The sequence below is a fragment of the Enoplosus armatus genome, chromosome 5 (genome assembly GCF_043641665.1).
Source record: "Enoplosus armatus isolate fEnoArm2 chromosome 5, fEnoArm2.hap1, whole genome shotgun sequence".
Taxonomy (NCBI): Eukaryota; Metazoa; Chordata; class Actinopteri; order Centrarchiformes; family Enoplosidae; genus Enoplosus; species Enoplosus armatus.
In genome coordinates this window covers 12,314,257-12,338,450 of record NC_092184.1, presented here as the reverse complement: position 1 = coordinate 12,338,450, position 24,194 = coordinate 12,314,257, and the positions used below count along the sequence as shown (strand labels likewise).

The window sequence follows — 24,194 nt, the reverse complement described above, 5'->3', positions numbered from 1 at the left end:
CCTGCTTGTTCATATGTAGTTCTTTGCTTCTTTGGAAATATTGCACCTACTAATTGGGGACTGGCCATATGTGTAGTTTTTCGCCTGAGCCATTTGTAATTGTAATTTGTAATAAAAAAAATGTCAGTGCATTTGTGTGCATTGTGTAATTTACTTTTTCAGTAAATCCCTGAAAAAGGGTTAGGGAAAACAAAAAACTTGCTTTGGATTTATAATACAATAACAGGGAAACACAGATGCATTCATTAAAACATCGACATCTGTCTGTTTCAGATACGATTTATTTATAATTTATAATTTATTTAGTTATATTTTCTGCAGAATGATTTCCCTGTGACAAAATTGTCAATAAAAAAAAAGAATAAAGTTTAGCTCCTTGTTTAATGTAACACTTAAGGTTACAATTACAATTCTCTCCCTCCACACACAGTTTCCATTACTTAGTTTTTCAGCTTGAAATTAAAATTCTAAAATGAAATGAAATATACAATGTAACAACAACTCTGATATCCCATAAGACATGCTCAGGTTTCTGAAATTATTAAACAAAGAGTACATACTATTGTAGGCCCTCTAATAGGCCCATCCATCTGTCAGTCACACCACAAGCTCTGTCACTGGTGGAGAGAAACTCAACCAAGCCCATGTGGCTTTGTAGTAGCTAAAAGAAAATCCCTATAAAATACTCAGAGTTGAGGGCCTTGGGTGGTAAATATTGAGGAGAGCAACTATGCTGCTGATAGCAGATCTGCTATTTATTTCCCTTCTGGCTGTCAGAGGAGGGAAGCATATGTGTCAAACATATGGGACAAAAGAAGTGTCTCAGTTTTCAAAGGAGGGAGACATCAACATTGGAGGCATTTTCTCCTTCCATCAGAACCCAGTCAGTGTCAGTCCAGCTCTCCAAGTCAACCAAGGATCGATCCAGTGTGAAGGGTAAGAGAGGGATAAATGTAAATCTTATTACCATATGTGTTGTTTATTCATGTGTGTAAATCTTTGCGTATCCTTATGTATGTTACTTATTTTACTTTTGACATATTGTACAGTTTGGTACCTCTCCTTTTTTCAGACTGGATCCAGGAGAGCTTCAGTACGCGTACACTATGATGTTTGCCATACAGGAGATCAACAACAGCTCAGAGCTCCTGCCAGGAGTGACACTTGGTTACAGGATCTTTGACTCTTGTCCCAGTATCCCTTTGTCCATCAGGGCATCGCTGAACCTGATGAATAGGTATGAGAGTGGAGAAGACAGCTGTAACAAACTCTCCAATGTGCATGCTGTTATAGGGGAAACCACCTCCACCTCTACAATAGGTATTGCACGCACCGTGGGACCCTTCCATATACCTGTGGTGAGTGTTTGGGGCATGCACACTCTCTGCACACATGAACTGTCAAGTGTCGTTGAATGAAAAGTAATGTGGTATCTGAAAATGCTTTATTACATGTGTGATTCATATTAGGTATTGACCACCTCAGAAATGTTGCTATTTCTGTGTTTTGCTTCTGTTTCAGATCAGTCATTCAGCCACTTGTGCATGTCTTAGCAACAGAAGAGACTATCCCTCTTTCTTCAGAACCATACCTAGTGACATTTACCAGAGCAAAGCCCTTGCAAAGCTTATGAAACACTTTGGCTGGACATGGGTAGGGGCTATCAGAACTAATAGTGACTATGGGAATGGTGGCATGGCCACTTTCCTTGAAGCAGCAGAAAGGGAAGGTGTGTGTGTTGAGTACTCATTGGCTATTTACAGAACTGATCCCAGGAAGTGGTTCTTAGAGGTGGCGGACATCATTAAGAAATCCACCTCTAAGGTAATAGTGGCATTTGCTGATGGCACAGACCTTGACATACTTATTAAGGAGCTTCATGCTCAGAATGTGACAGGCCTGCAGTGGGTGGGCAGTGAGGGCTGGATCACTTATCGCTATATTGCCTCCCCAGTGAACTATGCTGTGGTGCAGGGGGCAGTGGGCTTTGCAGCACTAAATGCTCACATCCCCGGACTGCAGGAGTTCCTGGCAAACAGCAGGCCCTCCACCACACTGGGAGACCAGGGACTGGTGGAGTTGTGGGAGACAGTGTTCAGCTGCTCCCTGACTCCCCAAGCAGAGACTCAAGCTCAGGGTTCGGTCGCAGCCTGCACTGGGAAGGAGTCTCTGTGGGACACAAACACTCGCTTCACAGATGTTTCAGATGCCAGTCTGCTGAACAATGTTTACAAGGCCACATATGCTGTCGCTCATGCATTGCACATGCTATTTACTTGCACAGATGGACAGGGGCCTTTTGAGAACAATACTTGTGCTGATAGGCAGAATGCACAACCATGGAAGGTACACATAAAAAACAAAATGATGTGCCTAAATAAAAAAAGTGCTGATTAATGATTATGTAGTCAAATAACAACATCACTGTATCCCTGCAGGTGCTGCATTACCTTACGCAGGTCAATTTCACCACTAAAATTGGTGAAAATGTGTTCTTTGATGAGTTGGGTGACCCTGTGGCACGTTATGCACTGGTAAACTGGCAGATGGATGAAACAGGTTACATACTCTTTCAGACCATTGGTTACTATGATGCCTCCCAGCCTGAGGGTCAGCAGTTTGAGATGAAAGAAGGTGTGAGAGCCATCTGGGCAGGCGAGAATCTTGAGGTAAGTAAATGTAGACAGCTTTTCCTAATGAGCTTTTTAAAATCTTGTTTTGGACTTAACATTCTTCTTTTTTATCATCAATTATCAACAATTCTTTGACACTCTTGATCATTAAATATCTCCAAAATAAATTAATAAATTGCTCTGCCCATTACCATATTAACATGGTTATGAGTCTGGACGTTATTATGGATGTTTTGTTTTTTAATGCTGTCACTGTGATTCAGGTGCCAAGGTCCGTTTGCAGTGAGAGCTGTTTGCCAGGGACCCGTCGGGCTTTCGTCAAGGGCAAGCCTATCTGCTGTTTTGATTGCATCACCTGTGCTGATGGGGAGTTCAGCAACAGTACAAGTGAGACAGCAGGATTACTAGCCTTTACTTTAGCACTCATCGTGTTTCTGCTGGGCAAAATCACTGCCAGCACTTTACTGGTCTATCTGAAGATGTGTGTGCTGTACAGCCTAAACATGTTTATGCTTTCAGATGCAGTAAAATGTGACAAATGCCCTCCCGAGTACAAGTCCAACGAAGAGAGGAATAACTGTGACTTGAAAGCTATTGAGTTCCTCACCTTCAGAGAATTGATGGGGATATTGCTGGTCACCTTTTCTGTCTTCGGTGCCTGCTTGGCAATGACTATAGCCCTGATATTTTTCCACTACAGGCAAACTCCTATTGTCAGGGCCAACAACTCGGAGCTGAGCTTCCTGCTGCTCTTCTCTTTGACTCTGTGTTTCCTGTGTTCTCTGACCTTCATCGGCCGGCCCTCTGAGTGGTCCTGCATGCTGCGACACACAGCATTCGGCATCACCTTTGTCCTCTGTATCTCTTGTGTTCTGGGGAAAACACTAGTGGTGTTAATGGCCTTCAGGGCCACACTTCCAGGAAGTAATGTGATGAAATGGTTTGGGCCTGCACAGCAGAGGCTCAGTGTTCTGGCTTTCACTCTCATGCAGGTTTTGATTTGCATACTTTGGCTGACAATCAGCCCTCCTTTTCCTTACAAAAATATGAACCACTATAAAAAGAAGATTATTCTTGAGTGTGCTCTGGGATCATCTGTGGGGTTCTGGGCTGTGTTAGGATACATAGGGCTCTTAGCCATCCTTTGTTTTGTACTCGCCTTTTTGGCTCGAAAGCTGCCTGATAATTTCAATGAAGCTAAATTTATCACTTTCAGCATGTTGATATTCTGTGCAGTCTGGATCACCTTTATCCCAGCTTATGCCAGCTCTCCTGGGAAGTTTACTGTAGCGGTGGAGATATTTGCCATCCTGGCCTCCAGTTATGGAATGCTGTTTTGTATTTTTTTGCCCAAGTGCTACATCATTTTATTAAAGCCTGAGAACAATACAAAGAAACATTTGCTGGGTAAAGCAACCCCAAAAGCCCTTTGAGTTATTTGTTAAATCACAACAATAGATTTATTTGTATAATTTTAGTCTATGTCTCATGTCAATTAGTTTAAACATAGATACTTTAAATATTGTAATTTCTGAGGAAATATGAGTGGTGTTAAAGCTTAAATGAAAAGCAATTAATAGCACTGCACAAAAACGTCTTTATGGTGGCACCAACAACTCAGATGAACACAAACAAAACATGTAATGTGTGTGAAAGCTTTCTCATGTAACGGGCTAGAAAAATTATTTTTCAACCTTGAGTTTATATTTTTATCATTGTCTATGCGTCTAGAATGGTACTCCACGTACAATATTTGAATAACTTAAAATAGTACATTTTTGCATTTATACAACATGTATTAACAAAATAGAAATAAAATCTAAATATTCTATGAAATGTGCACTCTTTTTTTGTATTGTTTTTCACAGTCATAAAAATATAGTCATTAACTCCACAGTGGTTTCAGATTACAGTAAAAACATGTACATGTGCAGTACACATTACAGAGAGATAATCATTTCAGATTGTATCAGTCAGTATGATTCAATGTATTAGGTGATCATGAATTCTTAATTAAACATAAACATAATTAATTAATATAAAGAGTACAGTCTAGACCTGCTCGATATGAAAAGTGCCCTAACTTTTGTAATGATTTGCCACTACATAAATAAAACTGAATTGAATTAAAATCTAATGTCTAGGAATGTATACTGTATCTAAGCTGAAGACATATAGCATATGATAGTCAGGCAAGTTGGGCCTCTCTGTATATAAGTTAAAGTATGAACTGTACTTCTTGTACTTCTTCTGTACAGTCTTGAATATATCATAATGCAGTATAAATTATAAAATATCATTCAAACCTCTCTGCTGTGAAAATTCTCAGCCAGAGACTGTTTATATATGGATGAATTTTCGTTTGCTTTAAAGCATTTAACATCTGCTTATAAAGGTTTAACTGCTCCACCTTACTTCTGAACACCTTGAATCAGTCAATACTATGGTAAATTATACATTTTTGTTGATTTCAGTACTGCTTACAAACCCTACAACCACATCAAAAGATTGGAAAGCTTCTTGACCTAGGTCAAAACTTGTTTAAACTCAAGCCGAAGAGATGCAGCTGAATACTGATCTGTCAGTACCACGCTGAAGCTCACAACGGCATGTACTCACAGTGCTTCATACCCTGTATGCAAATAACTGAAGGCTGATTAGTTAGGCCCACTCTTAAATTAAAGACAGTTTGCATAGAATAGTAAAAGTGATATGAGAAGACTCCCTGAGGAGGAACTATTTTTCTGTTTGGGCACCTCCCTCCCCTCGTCCTACCTACCAAAGAGGTAAGACATCACTGTTCTATTATTATTTTTTATGCTGCTCCAAAATGTATAAATATCAGTTCAAGCTTCTGATTTACATTAACGTAAATGTGAAGCCACCCAGTGGTTTAGCTTAGACAGTTACGATGTCCACACAGAGGTGGCCAGAGCAGGGTTGGGCACTCTTACAGCTGTTGTTGGTGGCTTCTATTTCTCAGGCGGAGGAGCTGGTGTGCAGGTGGAGAGGGGATCCTGAGAACCCCCAGCTATCTAAGGATGGGGACATTATGTTGGGGGGAATCTTCTCTTTCCACAGCAGCTGGAAGGACAGACATGATAGCTACATGCAGAAACCACTGCCACTGCAATGCACCAGGTAAATTATACCATAGAAAACTTTTCAGATTTAAAATGTCTAAGAGGATGTGAGTACAGATACAAAACAGGTACAAACAACAAAGAAATATATTAAATTTCAAATATTTATAACTGTCCTCATCAAGTTTGAATTTCAGAGGGTTCCAGTATGCTCAGGCTATGCTCTTTGCCATAGAGGAGATTAATAACAGCACAGACCTCCTGCCTGGCATCTCTCTGGGCTATAAGATCTATGATGCCTGTGGCTCTATAGCCAGAGGTGTGAGGGTTGCACTGGCGTTGGCTAATGGTAATGAAGGGGTATCTGCACCCTCCGAGGCACCATGTACCAGACCTGCCCAAGTGCAGGCCATTATTGGAGAGACCTCTTCCTCTCCTTGCATGGCTATAGCTACTGTCATCGGACCCTTTCACATCCCATTGGTGAGTAAGATTTTTAAAAACGTAATTATATTAGTAAAAAATGTGATTGTTCTATAATTCTTCTGGTCAAAGAAAATGGGGGTTGTGAAAGGATTGTAGTATGTTGTGTAAATGTTTTACATTGTACATCTTTATCTCAGGACATCATTCCTTTTTTTCTTTTAGATCAGCCACTTTGCTACTTGTGCTTGTCTCAGTGATAAAACCAAGTACCCATCCTTCCTCAGAACAATTCCCAGTGACTACTACCAGAGCAGAGCCCTGGCCCAGTTGGTCAGGCACTTTGGTTGGACTTGGGTTGGAGCTATTAGAACAAATGATGATTACGGCAATAATGGCATGGCCACATTCACTGAAACCGCCCAGCAGCTGGGCATCTGTCTGGAGTACTCTGTATCCTTCTTTAGAACAGATCCACCAGACAAAATACAAAAGATAGTTGACATTATCAAGGCTTCCACTTCCAAGGTGATTGTCACTTTCCTCTCCCACATGGACATAGATATGCTAATACATGAGTTGTCTCGCCACAACCTGACGGGGTACCAGTGGGTAGGCACTGAGGCCTGGATCTTTGATTCCCAAACTGCAGCCATGGATAGACATCACATTCTGGATGGTGCCATAGGCCTGTCCATCCCAAAAGCACATGTCAGTGGTATGAGAGAGTTCATACTGGATGTGAAGCCGCTCAATTCATCTAGAAATGTAATTTTTACAGAGTTTTGGGAGACATTATTTAGCTGTAAATTCAAGCAGTCAAAGTCATCAGCAGGGAATCAGAGAGAATGTACTGGACATGAAGATCTGACTGGAGTTGAAAACACCTTCACGGATATGTCGCTCATGCCTATCTTTAACAATGTCTATAAAGGAGTGTATGCTGTGGCCCACGCACTTCATAACATTCTCAGCTGTAATAAAACATGTAACAACAAGGTGCAGCTAGATCAATTTATGGTGAGTTGAACACCAAATACTTAAATTATAGTTTTTACATTAAGTCACATTAACAAACAAATGGTTTAAATTTGGAAACGTAAATTGTTGCCTGTTGTCTGTCTATCATGCTGTTGAGACAATATGCCTACCATATGTTCATCAGATAATGATTTACATTGATGCATATCTTCTTAGATTTTACAACACATAAGAAAGATTCAGTTCAAAACAAAGGAAGGAGATGATGTCTACTTTAATGAGAATGGAGACCCAGCAGCAAAGTATGAAATTATAAACTGGCAACCAACAGAAAATGGAATTGTGGACTTTGTCACAGTCGGTCTTCATGATGCATCTTTACCTGCAGACAAACAGCTGCATCTGCAAAATAAGTCTTTAATTTGGGTGCATAACTCACAACAGGTAAGATACCATGTGACCACTGTAGTTGTTAATGACAGTCTCTCAACTAAGTTATTAGTTATTGTCTATTTGAATTGTCATAGTTGTGTAAGTTATTAGTTATTGTTACAGGATAATCATAATGTTTAGTTACATAAAATGCATACAATTTAACAATAGGTGCTTGTAAAGACAGCATCTTGTCAAAGTGAATGCCCATACATGTTTCTCATAATTGTGTTGTTCATGCAGGTCCCTGTGTCAGTTTGCAGTGAGAAGTGTCCCCCAGGAAGTCGCAAGGTTCTGCAGAAAGGGAAGCCTATCTGCTGCTATGACTGTTTAAGATGCACAGAGGGAGAAATAAGCAACATTACAGGTGGAGCATTGTTTAATGCAAGACAAAATAAAAGTCTAAAAGTTGTCATGTTCACATGCCAATTTCATTGTTTTGTCAACTGATTTCAAAAACATTGTGAATGATTATACAGTAATTGTGTAGTCTTCAAATACAATTACAAACAAATACTCATACAAAAGTCTGAAATCAGCTACATACATTTGTGTCTTGGATATGCATATCAAGGCAAAAAAAAGTAACTAATTTGCATTAAAATTGACTCAAATTTCACTGTTTATAGAAAAAGGAGAAAGTCCCTGGGATGTTTGGGGCAGTCTGTGTTGTTTTCAGCTCATTCATTCTCAGACTTCTTAGGTCACATCTATGGGATGAGAAGAGAGGGATTGTGGTATGAATTGTCAGCAGCAATGTATTATTTGGTACAACCACTATGAATCACAACGTCAGAAACTCTAAAGTTAAAAAGTTAATGTAAAGTACTTCCTAAAAATACTATTTCAATGGTCATGGTCATTAAAATGGTCATTAAAGGGTCAACTCATAGTATCTGAGCATGCAGATAGTTTTGGTCTTATCTGCCGAGGATTTGACATCTCTCTCTCTCTGAAACTGGAAAAAATGCATTAAGCATGAATGACTTCATACTTTTGCTACAGCATTTAAAATTGGCATAATACCTCTTCATACTGTATCTTGTACTTTATCCATATCATTCATGATGATACCATGTAGCTGTCATAAGGTTATCCATTTATGATATATGTCTATCATTCCGTATGTGTCTTGTAGGTATAGAACATATTCAACAAAGAGACAAGACAAAAGACAAATGTACTGAGAAACTCCTGCTTCAATATTATTTTTCAGATTCTATCACCTGCGTGCGATGCCCCCCTGAGTTCTGGTCAAATGAGAGAAGAGATGCCTGTGTAAAGAAGGAGGCAGAGTTTCTATCATATGAAGAGATTATGGGAGCACTGCTCACTGCAGCCTCTCTATTTGGAACATGCATGACTGCTTTCGTGGCTTTCATTTTCTTCAGATACAGGCAGACTCCTATTGTCAGAGCCAACAACTCTGAGCTGAGCTTCCTGCTGCTCTTCTCTTTGACTCTGTGTTTCCTGTGTTCTCTGACCTTCATCGGTCCGCCCTCTGAGTGGTCCTGCATGCTGCGACACACAGCATTCGGCATCACCTTTGTCCTCTGTATCTCTTGTGTTCTGGGGAAAACAATAGTGGTGTTAATGGCCTTCAGGGCCACACTTCCAGGTAGTAATGTGATGAAATGGTTTGGGCCTGCACAGCAGAAACTCAGTGTTGTGGGTTTCACTCTCATACAAGTTGTCATATGTATCCTCTGGTTAACAATTTCTCCTCCTTTTCCGTTTAAGAATTTTAAGGAGTTCAAGGACAAAATCATTCTAGAGTGCGCTCTGGGCTCAGCTGTAGGCTTTTGGGCTGTACTTGGGTACATAGGACTTCTGGCCATGTTGTGTTTTATTCTTGCTTTTCTGGCTCGAAAACTGCCTGATAATTTCAATGAAGCCAAATTTATCACCTTCAGCATGTTGATATTCTGCGCAGTATGGATCACTTTTATCCCAGCGTATGTCAGCTCTCCTGGGAAGTTCAGTGTTGCTGTGGAGGTTTTTGCTATTCTGGCTTCAAGTTTTGGACTGCTCATTTGTATTTTTATTCCAAAATGTTATATTATCTTACTGAAACCAGAGAAGAATACAAAGAAGAATATGATGGGGAAGGGGGCACCAAAATCATTCTGAAAACTCAAAAAATATGGTGGCAAAGGCATATACTGCCATTAAAATTTTACATAATTTATTAACCAGACTGTCAAGTAGATGTCTAACCTCAATTCATTGAAGACTTGCTTTGTACTAGTGTAGTATTTTTCCTCTGTATATCATGTCATTTAGGACATGGCATACTGATTTCAGAAGATATAATACACTGTATAAAATTGTAATCAAAGAATAAAATTCAAATTTTAACAAAAACAAATATCTTTGGCTTAACTTGTTTGGTTTCATTTGCTCTTCTGAGTCTTGAGTTCAACCATGACAACTACCCTCTTGTTGTTGAACATGTAAAAAGCCCTGGCATGAGCTGCAGAGTCGATTGGCCCAGTTTGAATAGCAGAGCTATGCCATTGTTGAGGTTGCTCCTCTTGGTTCTGCTATTGGGGAGGGGAGACTGTGTCCTGACTGCAACGCTCAGCACAACCAGCCGAACCGGCCCAAGATGAGGACCTTGTTATTGGAGGCTTTTTTGATTTCTCACAGGGCAGGATTATGTAATTAACATATTTCAGACAATTCCAGAAGTATGAAAAAGCAACAAGGACGTATTTTTAGGCCTATAATGATTTATGTTTATCTTGTACTATATTTGAGATATTAACATAAAGATATATTTCATTCTACCTTTCACCATCCCAGCCTGTTGCTCTGTTTTACTGTTACAGCGCCCAGCTTTACTGTTTTGATTTACTATTTATTGATTTACTGTTTCACCGCTCTCAGCTGCAACAGGCTTTGTTCTGCAAAACAAATCTAAAATCCTATGTCCGCTACCTGCCCAGCACCAAATGTCTAATGACAGTTAGCAACTAGCTGGTGAACAAGTACAGCATTTAATAGTAGATAGGATAGTCATTCTACGTCATCACCATGTGACGCTGTGTGGCTGGCTGTTGCTTGATCGTTGTTGGTTTGATCATTGTTAGTTTTGATACCCTTTTTAAAACTTCATATCTCTGGATGTTTAACTTTTAATTGATTTTTACCTGTGCCTCGATTATCCCATACTGGATCTTTCTTATAGAGTTGATTCTGCACCTGCTTCTCCCACTTCCCTGACAATAACACCACCCTTCCTTAGTTTGGTCCCTCTGTCATCTAGAGCCGCCTATTGTCAGCTCGATCCACAAGGAAGAGGGCTTAATGCTAAACCTGGTTCTATCTAGTAGGAAACAGGTTTGAGGTATTGGGGAAGCTGGAGCAACACCCATCCACAGATAACCTGGAGCCTATAGCCAATGCATTGCAGCTGCAGAAAGGAACGAGTGGAGCCCCTAGTCCAGCAGGCACCAGGCATTCCTCCTCCTCCAGGGTAACCAGCTCCAAGTCCACAAGTCAATGCCTACATCAGCTCACAACATTGAGAGAACTGAGACAAAATGTGTTATGTATGTATGCATGGTTGATTGAAATAGTGAGGCACAGGTGGTTGAATTTACACGGCACAGGTGATTGGATTAGTGAGCGTGAGAGGCGTGGTCTTGTTCTTGCACCTTATTTATAATAACTTCATAAAATATGTACGGCAGAGCACTTATTCAGGATAACCAGCTCCAAGTCCACAAGTCAATGCCTACATTAGCTAACATCTTTGGTTATAGGTGACTCGATCATCAGGAATGTCAGAGCAAGTTCAACAATAACTTGTTTCCCAGGTGCCACTGTCCACGATAGAGTCGATAAAGCCCTTGAGGTCCTAGCTAATGAACCTTGCCAAGAACATTGTCCATGTTGCAACAAATTATATCTATAAACAGCAGTCTGAACTATTGAAAACTGATTTTGTGTACCTGTTCACCACACTGACTAGATCCATGAGTCACATCTATGTGTCCATTCCTATCCCCTCCTCTGGCCTCGGGTGGGAATTTCTGCAGGCTATTGTCGCTGCACACCTGGCTGTCATCAGCCTGCGTTGCCCAAAGTGTCTCCTACACTGATAATTTCAACCTCTTTTGGGGCAGTTGTTTAGAAATTATGACACGCATCCTGACTGTTAAGGGGCAAAACTGCTGTTCGCAAAGGGTTAGGGGTTACACACATCCTGTGTCGCTCACCCACATTTCCCACTATCAGGCAGCCAAAACAATTCCCAGACTTACACTCATTTTGACCAGTCCCACTTCTACTGACATCACAGGGGCCCAGCACCAGTCTGATTTTTGTTTTTTCCTCAACTGTTCATGAGGAGCCAGGACCCTCTATTAACCCTATAAACTCTCTCATTCCTGAAATTGTTAATTGCAATAGGTCAAATAATTGCCATGGACTTTTAAACGCCTCCAGCGCCATAAATACCTGTTCCAGTTGCAATGTGGACAGCTCCATTCTACCATCCCCACTTCTTAGAACTGCCCAGTGCTCCCCCTTGTCGGCCGTCTCCTGCTTCTACAATCCCAGTTATCTGTGACAACATGCTCTATTGCCTTCTAGGGCAATCAATGGCTAAGAGCAGTAGTTAGCGATTACTTCAGCAACAAGTAAAGCCATCTGTCCATCAAAAGACTAACCAACTTTCGCTCACAACGGAAAAAGCACTTTCTGCGAGACATACTGAACAACCTCCAAAAACTTGAAGAGTAGTCCTGAGCATAGCGGCTGAATAACTTCAGACTGAATGGGCGGATGAGTATGTCCTTCTACTTCACATGCTCTTTTTTTTGTTTGTTTGTTTTTTCTTGGTGGGCGTGCTGTCACTGCTGTGCCTGGAGAAGAGTTCCTTACAAGGAATAAGTCGAAAAAAGCATTGTAAACGTAACGTTCAGAGCCTGACTGAGCTTTTTGGCTCAGAGGGATAACTTTTACATATGTTTAACTCATTATTTGGCAACTTTTGGTATATGACTGAAAATAAGGAAAAGCACAATAGGTCCCCTTTAATATTATTTTTATTGCCCTTCATACCATATATTCATTCAATCAGTTAAAGAAGTGCACCTCCATAATGATAAAATATTAACAAAAAATAGGGAAATATTTTGTACAGCACAATTGAATATTCTTGTCTGATAACATATACAGTTAAGATATTTAAAATAGGCCAAGGCTCAAAACACCTTTTCTGTTTGGGCACCTCCCTCCCCTCGCCCCACCTTGTACGTTCACGGAGGTAAAACATCACTGTTCTATTATTATTTTCTATACTGCTCCAAAATGTATAAATATCAGTGCAAGTTTTTGATTTACATTAAGGTGCGTATGATGCCACTCAGTGGTTTAGCTCTCTTCATCCACAGTATGACGTCCACACAAAGGTGGCCAGAGCAGGGTTGGGCACTCTTACAGCTGTTAATGGTGGCGTCTGTCTCTCAGGCTGAAGAGCCGCTGTGCAGGCGAAGAGGGGATCATGAGAGCCCCCATCTATCTAAGGATGGGGATATTATGCTGGGGGGAATCTTCTCTTTCCACAGCAGCTGGAAAGACAGACATGATACCTACACGCAGAAACCACTGCCACTGCAATGCACCAGGTAAATATACCGTAAAAGTCTATTAAGATTTAAAATATCTAAGAGGAAGTGGACATAAAAAAAAGGTGAGTATTCAAATAAAATATATTTGTTGTGTGTATTAATGCCACCAAATGCTTTCATTTATCATTCTATTGTTTCTATTTCAAGAACAAATTGGTTGCAATTCCAACTATTTATATCTGTGCTCATCAAGTTTGAATTTCAGAGGGTTCCAGTATGCTCAGGCTATGCTCTTTGCCATAGAGGAGATTAATAACAGCACAGACCTACTGCCTGGCATCTCTCTGGGCTACAAGATCTATGATGCCTGCACCTCTATAGCCAGAGGTGTGAGGGTTGCACTGGCGTTGGCTAATGGTAATGAAGGGGTGTCTGCACCCTCCGAGGCACCATGTACCAGACCTGCCCAAGTGCAGGCCATTATGGGAGAGACGTCTTCTTCTCCTTGCATGGCTATAGCTACTGTCATCGGACCCTTTCACATCCCATTGGTGGGTAAGATTGGTAAAAATTAGATTGTATTCATGAAAAATAATGATTGCTCTGTAATTCTTCCAGCTGCTCATAGCAAAAGGGATTGTGCAATCATTGTAGTACGCAGTGTAAACGTTTTATATTTTTTAAGTCTTTCATTTGGGATGTTGAGATTTCTTTTTTTCTTTTAGATCAGCCACTTTGCTACTTGTGCTTGTCTCAGTGATAAAACCAAGTACCCATCCTTCCTCAGAACAATTCCCAGTGACTACTACCAGAGCAGAGCCCTGGCCCAGTTGGTCAAGCACTTTGGTTGGACTTGGGTTGGAGCGATTAGAACAAATGATGATTACGGAAATACTGGCATGGCCACATTCACAAAAACTGCCCAGCAGCTGGGCATCTGTCTGGAGTACTCTGTCTCTGTCTTTAGAACAGATCCTCCAGAAAAGATACAAAAAATAGTTGACATTATCAAGTCTTCCACTTCCAAGGTGATTGTCACTTTCCTCTCCCCTACGGATATGGATGTGCTAGTACACGTATTGTCTCATTGCAACTTGACGGGGTACCAGTGGGTAGGCACTGAGGCCTGGATCTTTGATTCCCAAACTGCAGCCATGGATAGACATCACATTCTGGATGGTGCCATAGGCCTGTCCATCCCAAAAGCACATGTCAGTGGCATGAGAGAGTTCATGTTGGATGTGAAGCCGCTGAATTCATCTCATAATGAAATGTTCACAGAGTTTTGGGAGACATTATTTAGCTGTAAATTCAAGCAGTCAAAGTCATCGGCAGGGAATCAGAGAGAATGTACGGGACATGAAGATCTGACTGGATTGCGAAACAGCTTCACTGATATGTCGCTCATGCCTATCTTTAACAATGTCTATAAAGGAGTGTATGCTGTGGCCCACGCACTTCATAACATTCTCAGCTGTAGTAAAACATGTAACAACAAAGTGAAACTAGATCCATTTATGGTGAGTTGAACACCAAAGATTTAAATGTACAGTTTTTACGTACAGTAATGTTAAGACAATAGCTCAAATTTTGAAAATAAATTGTTGAAATCTGTCTATCATGCTGTTTAGACAATACACCTACCTACAAAATGTTTGTCAGATAATGATTTACGTTGATGCATATCTTCTTAGATTCTAAAACACATAAGAAAGATTCAGTTCAAAACAAAGGAAGGAGATGAGGTCTACTTTAATGAGAATGGAGACCCAGCAGCAAAGTATGAAATTATAAATTGGCAGCCAACAGAAAATGGAATTGTGGACTTTGTCACAGTCGGTCTTCATGATGCATCTTTACCTGCAGACAAACAGCTGCATCTGCAAAATAAGTCTTTAATTTGGGTGCATAACTCACAACAGGTAAGATACCATGTGATCACTGTAGTTGTAAATGACAGTCTCTCAACTAAGTTATTAAAATACCTCGTGAATGTGCATACATTTTTCTCATGGTCATGTTGTTTATGCAGGTCCCTGTGTCAGTTTGCAGTGAGAAGTGTCCCCCAGGAAGTCGCAAGGTTCTGCAGAAAGGAAAGCCTATCTGCTGCTATGACTGTTTAAGATGTGCAGAGGGAGAGATAAGCAACATTACAGGTGTAGTAATATTTAATGCAAGACAAAACAAATTCTCTAAAAGTCTAAATGTTGTCATGTTCACATGCCAATTTTAATAAATGGCATAGTTTTCAAAAGCATTATGCAGTAATTAGTCTGTTGAGACAACCAAAAATCTATATAATTGCATTAAAGATCAATACATCAAATATCTAAAGATACCTAAATAGATACTGCTACATAACTCTGAAATCAGCTACATAAATATGTGGACAGTCTTGGAAATGCATATCAAAGTCCCAATGTGAAAAATGTATTATTTAAAATTACTCAAATTTCATTGTTTATAGAAATAAATAGAAAATCCCTGGGATATTTGGGACAGTCTGTGTTATCTTCAGTTCATTCATTCTCAGACTTCTTGGGTCAGCATAATGCCTTTCATTAAACAATGCACATGAAGCTTCATTTAAAAAAAATGTACAAAGATTAACAAATACTAGTACGATATGTACGATGTCAAGTCATTCATGTTGATATCATGTAGCTGTCATACGTTTATCCATTTATTTTCTGGTAATTATATGGTGTCTTTCTTGTAGGCATGGAAAAGATACAAGATAGAGACAAAAAAGACAAATGTACTGTCAAGTCTAACTCCTGCTTCAATATTATTTTTCAGATTCTATCACCTGCGTGCGATGCCACCCTGAGTTCTGGTCAAATGAGAGAAGAGATGCCTGTGTAAAGAAGGAGGCAGAGTTTCTATCATATGAAGAGATTATGGGAGCACTGCTCACTGCAGCCTCTCTATTTGGAACATGCATGACTGCTTTCGTGGCTTTCATTTTCTTCAGATACAGGCAGACTCCTATTGTCAGAGCCAACAACTCTGAGCTGAGCTTCCTGCTGCTCTTCTCTTTGACTCTGTGTTTCCTGTGTTCTCTGACCTTCATCGGTCCGCCCTCTGAGTGGTCCTGCATGCTGCGACACACAGCATTCGGCATCACCTTTGTCCTCTGTATTTCTTGTGTTCTGGGGAAAACAATAGTGGTGTTAATGGCCTTCAGGGCCACACTTCCAGGTAGTAATGTGATGAAATGGTTTGGGCCTGTACACCAGAAACTCAGTGTTGTGGGTTTCACACTTATCCAAGTTTTCATATGTATCCTCTGGTTAACAATTTCTCCTCCTTTTCCATTTCAGAATTTTAAGGGGTTGAAGGATAAAATAATTTTTGAGTGCGCTCTGGGCTCAGCTGTAGGCTTTTGGGCTGTACTTGGGTACATAGGACTTCTGGCCATGTTGTGTTTTATTCTTGCCTTCCTGGCTCGAAAACTGCCTGATAATTTCAATGAAGCCAAATTTATCACCTTTAGCATGTTGATATTCTGCGCAGTATGGATCACTTTTATCCCAGCGTATGTCAGCTCTCCTGGGAAGTTCAGTGTTGCTGTGGAGATTTTTGCTATTCTGGCCTCAAGTTTTGGACTGCTCATTTGTATTTTCATTCCAAAATGTTATATTATCTTACTGAAACCAGAGAAGAATACAAAGAAGAATATGATGGGGAAGGGGGCACCAAAATCATTTTGAATACCTAAATTAATAATAATAATAATAATAATATAGTGTATGTGTGTATTGTATACATATGTATATTAGCAACATTTAAAGTGACCATCGCATAATTATGTACCCTCGTGCAAGTGCAGTCGGATTTTCTTTGCACCGTGATTGTCTTTTCCAAAGTCCTTATGAATTCTCCTTCACATCTTTCATCTTTACTTGACCTCATGATAAAACTTATGCAGGTTAGAGCAATTAATGTTATTATTAATGTTGCCTATTTGTAACATTTTGTGATCACATTGATTTTTTTATGTGAAACTGGGATAAATCACACTTGCAACTTCAAATGCTGTTGTGGGTTTGGATTGTCTTTTCTACTAGTTTTTTTACTTATGGAATAAAAAATATAATAAAGCCCAGTGTTACTCCCTGTCTTTGGGTGGTAAGACACAACATGAATAAGACTCTTCTTCCCAAAGAGCTGAGAATTGACTTAAGGTTGGGCAAAGGCCAAAATAACACAAATCAAGCTAGGAAGGTATAACATATATAACCACAACATAACCAAAACAAGAACAAAGAAACCAAACTACAATATCTTACCTCCCTTACTAAAACAAGGTCAACAGAATCGGCAGCCCACCCCTTCAAACTCCTGGTGACCAAAAGCCATCACCATGGCAGAGTTCCTACAAACTACAATGTCACCAGTTGCAGCAGAGATGACTGTTGCCATTTGGAAGAAGAGGGAGATGAGTTCTGCTCTGCGCTGCATCACCGCCATCTTGGCTCGTTATAAGTGGGATGTCATCGAGAGGGAGCTAATCACCTCCTCGTCCCGGAAACATACCTATCTGCATACACATACACGCCTGATGCACATCATACATACTTTCATACTGAAAATACGACTGCGGCTGTAACACACGGTTTCCACTGAAGGAAATGGTTTTCAATTTACCAAAAGAAACAGGTATGGTTCAAAGCAAATGAAAAGACATCCAGTACTATTCCAGCACAAATACGGCAGTAAGCCCTCAATGGGGAGGAGAAAACAGAAAAACACTTACAACACTGCCCTGTAAAATCCCTACAGTATACAATACTTGTGCTAACTTCTCAAACTTAGAAGCTACTTCATTTTACAGAGGATTTACAAAATTTGACATGAACAAAACAAAGCTGCAAATCAGGAATCATTATCTAACAGTTTCCTACCCAACAGCCGAGCACCCCGTACTCTGTAACACTGATAGAACAAGAACAGCCGAGTATCGATATTGTTTGCTTCAACTAACCCAGTCTTTTTATTGACTCCAGTCCTCATGAAGGGGAGGACACAATTGATAGCAAATGGAATGCACGTGTCGACTTTTTTTCCCAGTTTGGATCTCTTGGTTGATCTATAACAGTCTCCAATCATATACCATACCATATACCATATACCATTTTGGCATCGGAAACATAGGAAAGGATGATTGGTCTCATTAGAAGAATTCCGGACTCCATGTTCTTCAATCTCAAAAACACCAAATTAACTCAAGAAGTGCTTGTCAACTTTATTGCAGAAGTAGCTGCCATTATAAATTCAGGGCCTATTGTTCCTGTGTCAACAGACCCTGATGACTTATTCATACTCAGTCTGGCTCCTCTCATGCAGAAGGGAACCATTTTCATGCTCCCAGATGTGTTTGTTGCCTCAGACATGTTTAAGCAGTGTTAAAACTATTGTGAAAAAACCTAGTGGTTCTTATTGGTATGCTGATGTAAGTCTAAGTCTAAGGCTGCATTCATACCAAATCCGGCGTCGCGGCGAAAACGCCAGTCCTCCCATTCATTTGAATGTGGGTAGTCAGTTTAGGCTGTGGCGTAAAGTAGAGACGTATTCAGCTTTTGGAGAAAAGCAACCACAAGTACTCTACAATCACAAATGCCACCTAGTGGCTCCATTAAGTACCACAGGAAATAACCTGTGACTTCCTGTCTAAGCGTTAAACAGGATTTAGGCACACAAGCCATGGGAAGTAGTTGCTTTATGTTTTTCAGTTAATGTGCGTAAAGCAACATTTGTAGACCTCTTATGCCTTTGGTTGCATTGTTGGTATCTTATGTAATTTTGTGTTTATTCACCATTTATAGTTCATTGTTTCAATCAAGGTGTCATAGGTGCAGGTGTGATATGTTATAGGACAATATTCAAGGAGATAATGTTTTGTTTACAGCTTTTTGCACTGCCCCTTAGAGGCCCCCAAACCACAACAAAACAAAACAAAACAAAACCAAAACAGTTAATGCATTTTTAATAAGAATACGGTTGTGAGGCATTTCAGTGAGCTTCATGAGTCTAATTTTCTCAACTTTACATCACCTTCATCCTGCATTATTTTTCAATGTTTAGATTTCAGTTGTGAAACTTAAAACTTTTTTTCTGTTTGGTCACCTCCTTCTCCTCGCCCCACCTTGTGGGTCCACAGAGATAAAACATCATTGTTCTGTATTATTTTTTATGATGCTCCAAAATATATAAATATCAGTGCGAGCTTTTGATTTACATTAAGGTGCGCGTGATACCCCCAAATGGTTCAGCTCTTTTTGACAGTATGACGTCCACACAGAGGTGGCCAGAGAAGGGTTGGGCACTCTTACAGTTGTTGTTGGTGGCGTCTGTCTCTCAGGCTGAGGAGCTGATGTGCAGGCGAAGAGGAGATCCTGAGAACCCCCAGCTATCTAAGCATGGAGACATTATGTTGGGGGGAATCTTTTCTTTCCACAGCAGCTGGAAAGACAGACAGGATACCTACATGCAGAAACCACTGCCACTGCAATGCACCAGGTAAATATACCGTAAAAATCTGTTTAGATTTACAATATCCAAGAGGAAGTGAGTACAGATACAAAACGGGCAGAAAAAGTTATCAGAGTATGAAAGTAAGAAATATTCCTTGTTGTGTATTAATAACATCAAATGTTTGTATTTCAAAGATACATTGTTTGCAATTCCAACTATTTCTAACTGTCTGTATGAAGTTTGAATTTCAGAGGGTTCCAATTTGCTCAGGCTATGCTCTTTGCCATAGAAGAGATTAACAACAACACAGACCTACTGCCTGGCATCTCTCTGGGCTATAAGATCTATGATGTCTGTGGCTCCATTGCCAGAGGTGTGAGGGTTGCACTGGCGTTGGCTAATGGTAATGAAGTGGTGTCTGCAACCTCCACGGCACCATGTCCCAGACCTGCCCAAGTGCAGGCCATTATGGGAGAGACCTCTTCCTCTCCTTGTATGGCAATAGCTACTGTCATTGGACCCTTTCATATCCCATTGGTGAGTAAGATTGGTAAAATGGAATTATATTTGTGAAAAATAAGTATTATTCTGTAACTAAAGTAATGTGGTCATATAGGAATTATACTATGTTGTGTAAATGTTAAATTGTACATCTTTATCTCAGGACATAATTTCTTTCCTTATAGATCAGCCACTTTGCTACTTGTGCTTGTCTCAGTGATAAAACCAAGTACCCATCCTTCCTCAGAACAATTCCCAGTGACTACTACCAGAGCAGAGCCCTGGCCCAGTTGGTCAAGCACTTTGGTTGGACTTGGGTTGGAGCGATTAGAACAAATGATGATTACGGGAACAATGGCATGGCCATATTCACAGAAACTGCAAAGCTTCTGGGCATCTGTCTGGAGTACTCTGTATCCTTCTTTAGAACAGATCCACCAGACAAAAAACAAAAAATAGTTGACATTATCAAGGCTTCCACTTCCAAGGTGATTATTGCTTTCCTCTCACACATGGATATGGATGTGCTAATACATGAGTTGTCTCGCCACAACTTGACGGGGTACCAGTGGGTAGGCAGTGAGAGCTGGATCTTTGATTCCCAAACTGCAGCCATGGATAGACATCACATTCTGGATGGTGCCATAGGCCTGTCCATCCCAAAAGCACATGTCAGTGGCATGACAGAATTCATGTTGGATGTGAAGCCGCTCAATTCTTCTAGTAATGAAATGTTTACAGAGTTTTGGGAGACACTGTTCAGCTGTAAATTTGAACAGTCAAAGTCGTCGTCAGGGAATCCGAGAGAATGTACGGGACATGAAGATCTTACTGGAGTTCAAAACAGCTTCACTGATATGTCGCTCATGCCTATCTTTAACAATGTCTATAAAGGAGTGTATGCTGTGGCCCACGCACTTCATAACATTCTCAGCTGTAATAAAACATGTAACAACAAGGTGAAACTAGATCCATTTACGGTGAGTTGAACACCAAATACTTAAATTATAGTTTTTACATACGATATCATGTTAACAGAGACAATAGTTTACATTTTGAAAAATAAATTGTTGCAGTCTGTCTATCATGCTGTTGAGACAATAGGCCGACAAAATGTTTGTCAGATAATGGTTTACATTGATGCAAATCTCCTTAGATTTTACAACACATAAAAAAGATTCAGTTCAAAACAAAGGATGGAGATGATGTCTACTTTAATGAGAATGGAGACCCAGCAGCAAAGTATGAAATTATAAACTGGCAACCAACAGAAAATGGAATTGTGGACTTTGTCACAGTCGGTCTTCATGATGCATCTTTACCTGCAGACAAACAGCTGCATCTGCAAAATAAGTCTTTAATTTGGGTGCATAACTCACAACAGGTAAGATACCATGTGACCACTGTAGTTGTTAATGACAGTGTATTTGAATTGTTAGAATTGTATAAGTTATTAGGTGTTGTTACTGTACCATAATGGTTTCAATAAATCAAAATTAATAACAGATGCTTACAAAGACAAAGCCTTGCCAAAGTGAATGTCCATACATGTTTCTCATAGTTGTTTTGTTCATGCAGGTCCCTGTGTCAATTTGCAGTGAGAAGTGTCCCCGAGGAAGTCGCAAGGTTCTGCAGAAAGGAAAGCCTATCTGCTGCTATGACTGTTTAAGATGTGCAGAGGGAGAGATAAGCAACATTACAGGTGAAGTAATATTTAATGCAAAATAAAAGAAAAGTCTAAAAGTTGTCATGTTGACATGCCAATTTTAAGACATGACATAGTTTTGTAATCTGATTTCAGAAGCATTGATTATGCAGTAGTTATGAATTCACCAATATGCCAAATATCCAAAAGAAATACTGATACTTAAGTCTGAAATCAGCTACATACATTTGTGTACAGTCTTCAAAATCCATATCAAGAATAAAGCCCCAATGTAAAACCTGTTTGTAACTCAATGGCATTCAAAATTACTCCAACTTACTTAACTGTTTACAGAAAAAGGAGAAAATGCCTGGGAAGTTTTGGGACAGCCTGTGTTGTTTTGAATTCATTCATTCTCAGACATCTTGGGTCAAATCAATGAGTTTAGAAGAGAGGGATTGTGGCATGTATTGTCAGCAGCAATGTATTCTTTGGTACAACCACTATGAATCACAAGGCCAGAAATCTTTAATTATATAACTAATTACAAAGCACTTTCTTAAACTGCTATTGGCAGTCCAAAAAGACAAGTCGTAAAAATGTAAACAAAATGGTCATTAAAGGGTCAGCTCAGTCAAATAACAAAATGACCTACAGTGTTTTCTCACATCCTCCTCCTGGTATCTGATCATTTAGCATCTCAGCATTATCTGCTGAGGTTTTGATATTGCGCTCTCTGAAACTGCAATAAATGCACTGAGACTGAATGAAATTGTTTTTGACATTTGAATACTGACATTTCATCTATGCAGCAGCATGATACCTTTCAATAAACAATACATATAATGCTTAGTTATAAAGAAATAAGAATGAGAAACAAATGAACAAAAATGAATTAATAATATATCTTTATACTGTATCTCATACTTATAAGATCCAGGTAATTCATGATGATACCATGGAGCTGTCATAAGGTTATCCATTTTTTATCGGGTAATCATACAGTGTCTGTATTATTGGCACAGAAAAGATTCAACATTGAGACAAAAAAGACAAATGTACTGTCAAGTCTAACTCCTGTTTCAATATTATTTTTCAGATTCTATCACCTGTGTGCGATGCCCCCCTGAGTTCTGGTCAAATGAGAGAAGAGATGCCTGTGTAAAGAAGGAGGCAGAGTTTCTATCATATGAAGAGATTATGGGAGCACTGCTCACTGCAGCCTCTCTATTTGGAACATGCATGACTGCTTTCGTGGCTTTCATTTTCTTCAGATACAGGCAGACTCCTATTGTCAGAGCCAACAACTCTGAGCTGAGCTTCCTGCTGCTCTTCTCTTTGACTCTGTGTTTCCTGTGTTCTCTGACCTTTATCGGCCGGCCCTCTGAGTGGTCCTGCATGCTGCGACACACAGCATTCGGCATCACCTTTGTCCTCTGTATCTCTTGTGTTCTGGGGAAAACAATAGTGGTGTTAATGGCCTTCAGGGCCACACTTCCAGGTAGTAATGTGATGAAATGGTTTGGGCCTGTACACCAGAAACTCAGTGTTGTGGGTTTCACTCTCATACAAGTTGTCATATGTATCCTCTGGTTAACAATTTCTCCTCCTTTTCCATTTAAGAATTTTAAGGAGTTCAAGGACAAAATCATTTTAGAGTGTGCTCTGGGCTCAGCTGTAGGCTTTTGGGCTGTACTTGGGTACATAGGACTTCTGGCCATGTTGTGTTTTATTCTTGCTTTTCTGGCTCGAAAACTGCCTGATAATTTCAATGAAGCCAAATTTATCACCTTTAGCATGTTGATATTCTGCGCAGTATGGATCACTTTTATCCCAGCGTATGTCAGCTCTCCTGGGAAGTTCAGTGTTGCTGTGGAGATTTTTGCTATTCTGGCTTCAAGTTTTGGACTGCTCATTTGTATTTTTATTCCAAAATGTTATATTATCTTACTGAAACCAGAGAAGAATACAAAGAAGAATATGATGGGGAAGGGGGCACCAAAATCATACTGAAAACTCAAAATAATATGGTGGCAAAGGCATATACTGCCATTAAAATTTTTATATAATAATTTGTCAACCAGACTGTCAAGTCGACATCTATCTTGTATTGTAGTACTGTAGTGTTTTTCTACTGTTTATCATTTATTTTGTGATGTAGCATATTGAGATGACAGCATTTAATACGACGTAATATACAATCATATCAACCAATACATATGTAATAAAGTACTAATAAATGCACAAGCCTAATTCCTAATTCCTAAGTGATTTCAGAACATTTAATACAGTTGATAAAATTGAAATCAACGAATAAAATCCACACTTTCACAGACAAAAACATCTTTGGTTTAACTTATTTGGTTTCCTGAGGCTTGAGTTCAACCATGACAACTTCCTTCTTGTTGTTGAACGCATAAAAAGCCCTGGCATAAGCTGT

General features: G+C 39.8%; 4 protein-coding genes across 4 annotated transcripts; all 4 read left to right on the top strand.

Annotated features, from left to right (window-relative positions):
• The first annotated feature begins 730 nt into the window (after positions 1-730).
• LOC139285250 (extracellular calcium-sensing receptor-like) lies at positions 731-4,066 on the top strand. Its single transcript, XM_070905779.1, has 6 exons — positions 731-936; positions 1,073-1,358; positions 1,522-2,346; positions 2,439-2,669; positions 2,897-3,020; positions 3,153-4,066. Exons 1-6 carry the CDS (start codon positions 731-733, stop codon positions 4,064-4,066), a joined length of 2,586 nt encoding a protein of 861 aa, XP_070761880.1.
• A 1,397-nt stretch (positions 4,067-5,463) lies between these two features.
• Positions 5,464-9,682, top strand: LOC139285888 (extracellular calcium-sensing receptor-like). Its single transcript, XM_070906561.1, is given in 6 exon segments — positions 5,464-5,774; positions 5,902-6,199; positions 6,365-7,159; positions 7,337-7,564; positions 7,796-7,919; positions 8,769-9,682. Coding segments are annotated over 6 exon segments (2,670 nt in total).
• Positions 9,683-12,871: 3,189 nt separating this feature from the next.
• LOC139284873 (extracellular calcium-sensing receptor-like) lies at positions 12,872-16,844 on the top strand. Its single transcript, XM_070905210.1, has 6 exons — positions 12,872-13,188; positions 13,385-13,682; positions 13,857-14,651; positions 14,826-15,053; positions 15,164-15,287; positions 15,931-16,844. The coding sequence occupies exons 1-6, from the start codon at positions 12,872-12,874 to the stop codon at positions 16,842-16,844; spliced, it is 2,676 nt and encodes an 891-aa protein (XP_070761311.1).
• A 2,501-nt stretch (positions 16,845-19,345) lies between these two features.
• On the top strand, positions 19,346-23,767 carry LOC139285133 (extracellular calcium-sensing receptor-like). Its single transcript, XM_070905611.1, has 6 exons — positions 19,346-19,653; positions 19,848-20,145; positions 20,295-21,089; positions 21,266-21,493; positions 21,688-21,811; positions 22,854-23,767. Exons 1-6 carry the CDS (start codon positions 19,421-19,423, stop codon positions 23,765-23,767), a joined length of 2,592 nt encoding a protein of 863 aa, XP_070761712.1. The 5' UTR covers positions 19,346-19,420.
• The last annotated feature ends 427 nt before the right edge of the window (positions 23,768-24,194 follow it).

Coding starts and splice junctions, on each gene's coding strand:
- LOC139285250 (XM_070905779.1), top strand. CDS start 731: ATGCTGCTGATAGCAGATCTGCTATTTATTTCCCTTCTGGCTGTCAGA. Junction 1,359..1,521: donor GACCCTTCCATATACCTGTG/GTGAGTGTTTGG, acceptor CTTCTGTTTCAG/ATCAGTCATTCAGCCACTTG. Junction 3,021..3,152: donor GGAGTTCAGCAACAGTACAA/GTGAGACAGCAG, acceptor TTATGCTTTCAG/ATGCAGTAAAATGTGACAAA.
- LOC139284873 (XM_070905210.1), top strand. CDS start 12,872: ATGTATAAATATCAGTGCAAGTTTTTGATTTACATTAAGGTGCGTATG. Junction 13,189..13,384: donor CTGCCACTGCAATGCACCAG/GTAAATATACCG, acceptor GTGCTCATCAAG/TTTGAATTTCAGAGGGTTCC. Junction 15,288..15,930: donor AGAGATAAGCAACATTACAG/GTGTAGTAATAT, acceptor ATTATTTTTCAG/ATTCTATCACCTGCGTGCGA.
- LOC139285133 (XM_070905611.1), top strand. CDS start 19,421: ATGACGTCCACACAGAGGTGGCCAGAGAAGGGTTGGGCACTCTTACAG. Junction 20,146..20,294: donor GACCCTTTCATATCCCATTG/GTGAGTAAGATT, acceptor CTTTCCTTATAG/ATCAGCCACTTTGCTACTTG. Junction 21,090..21,265: donor TGAAACTAGATCCATTTACG/GTGAGTTGAACA, acceptor AAATCTCCTTAG/ATTTTACAACACATAAAAAA.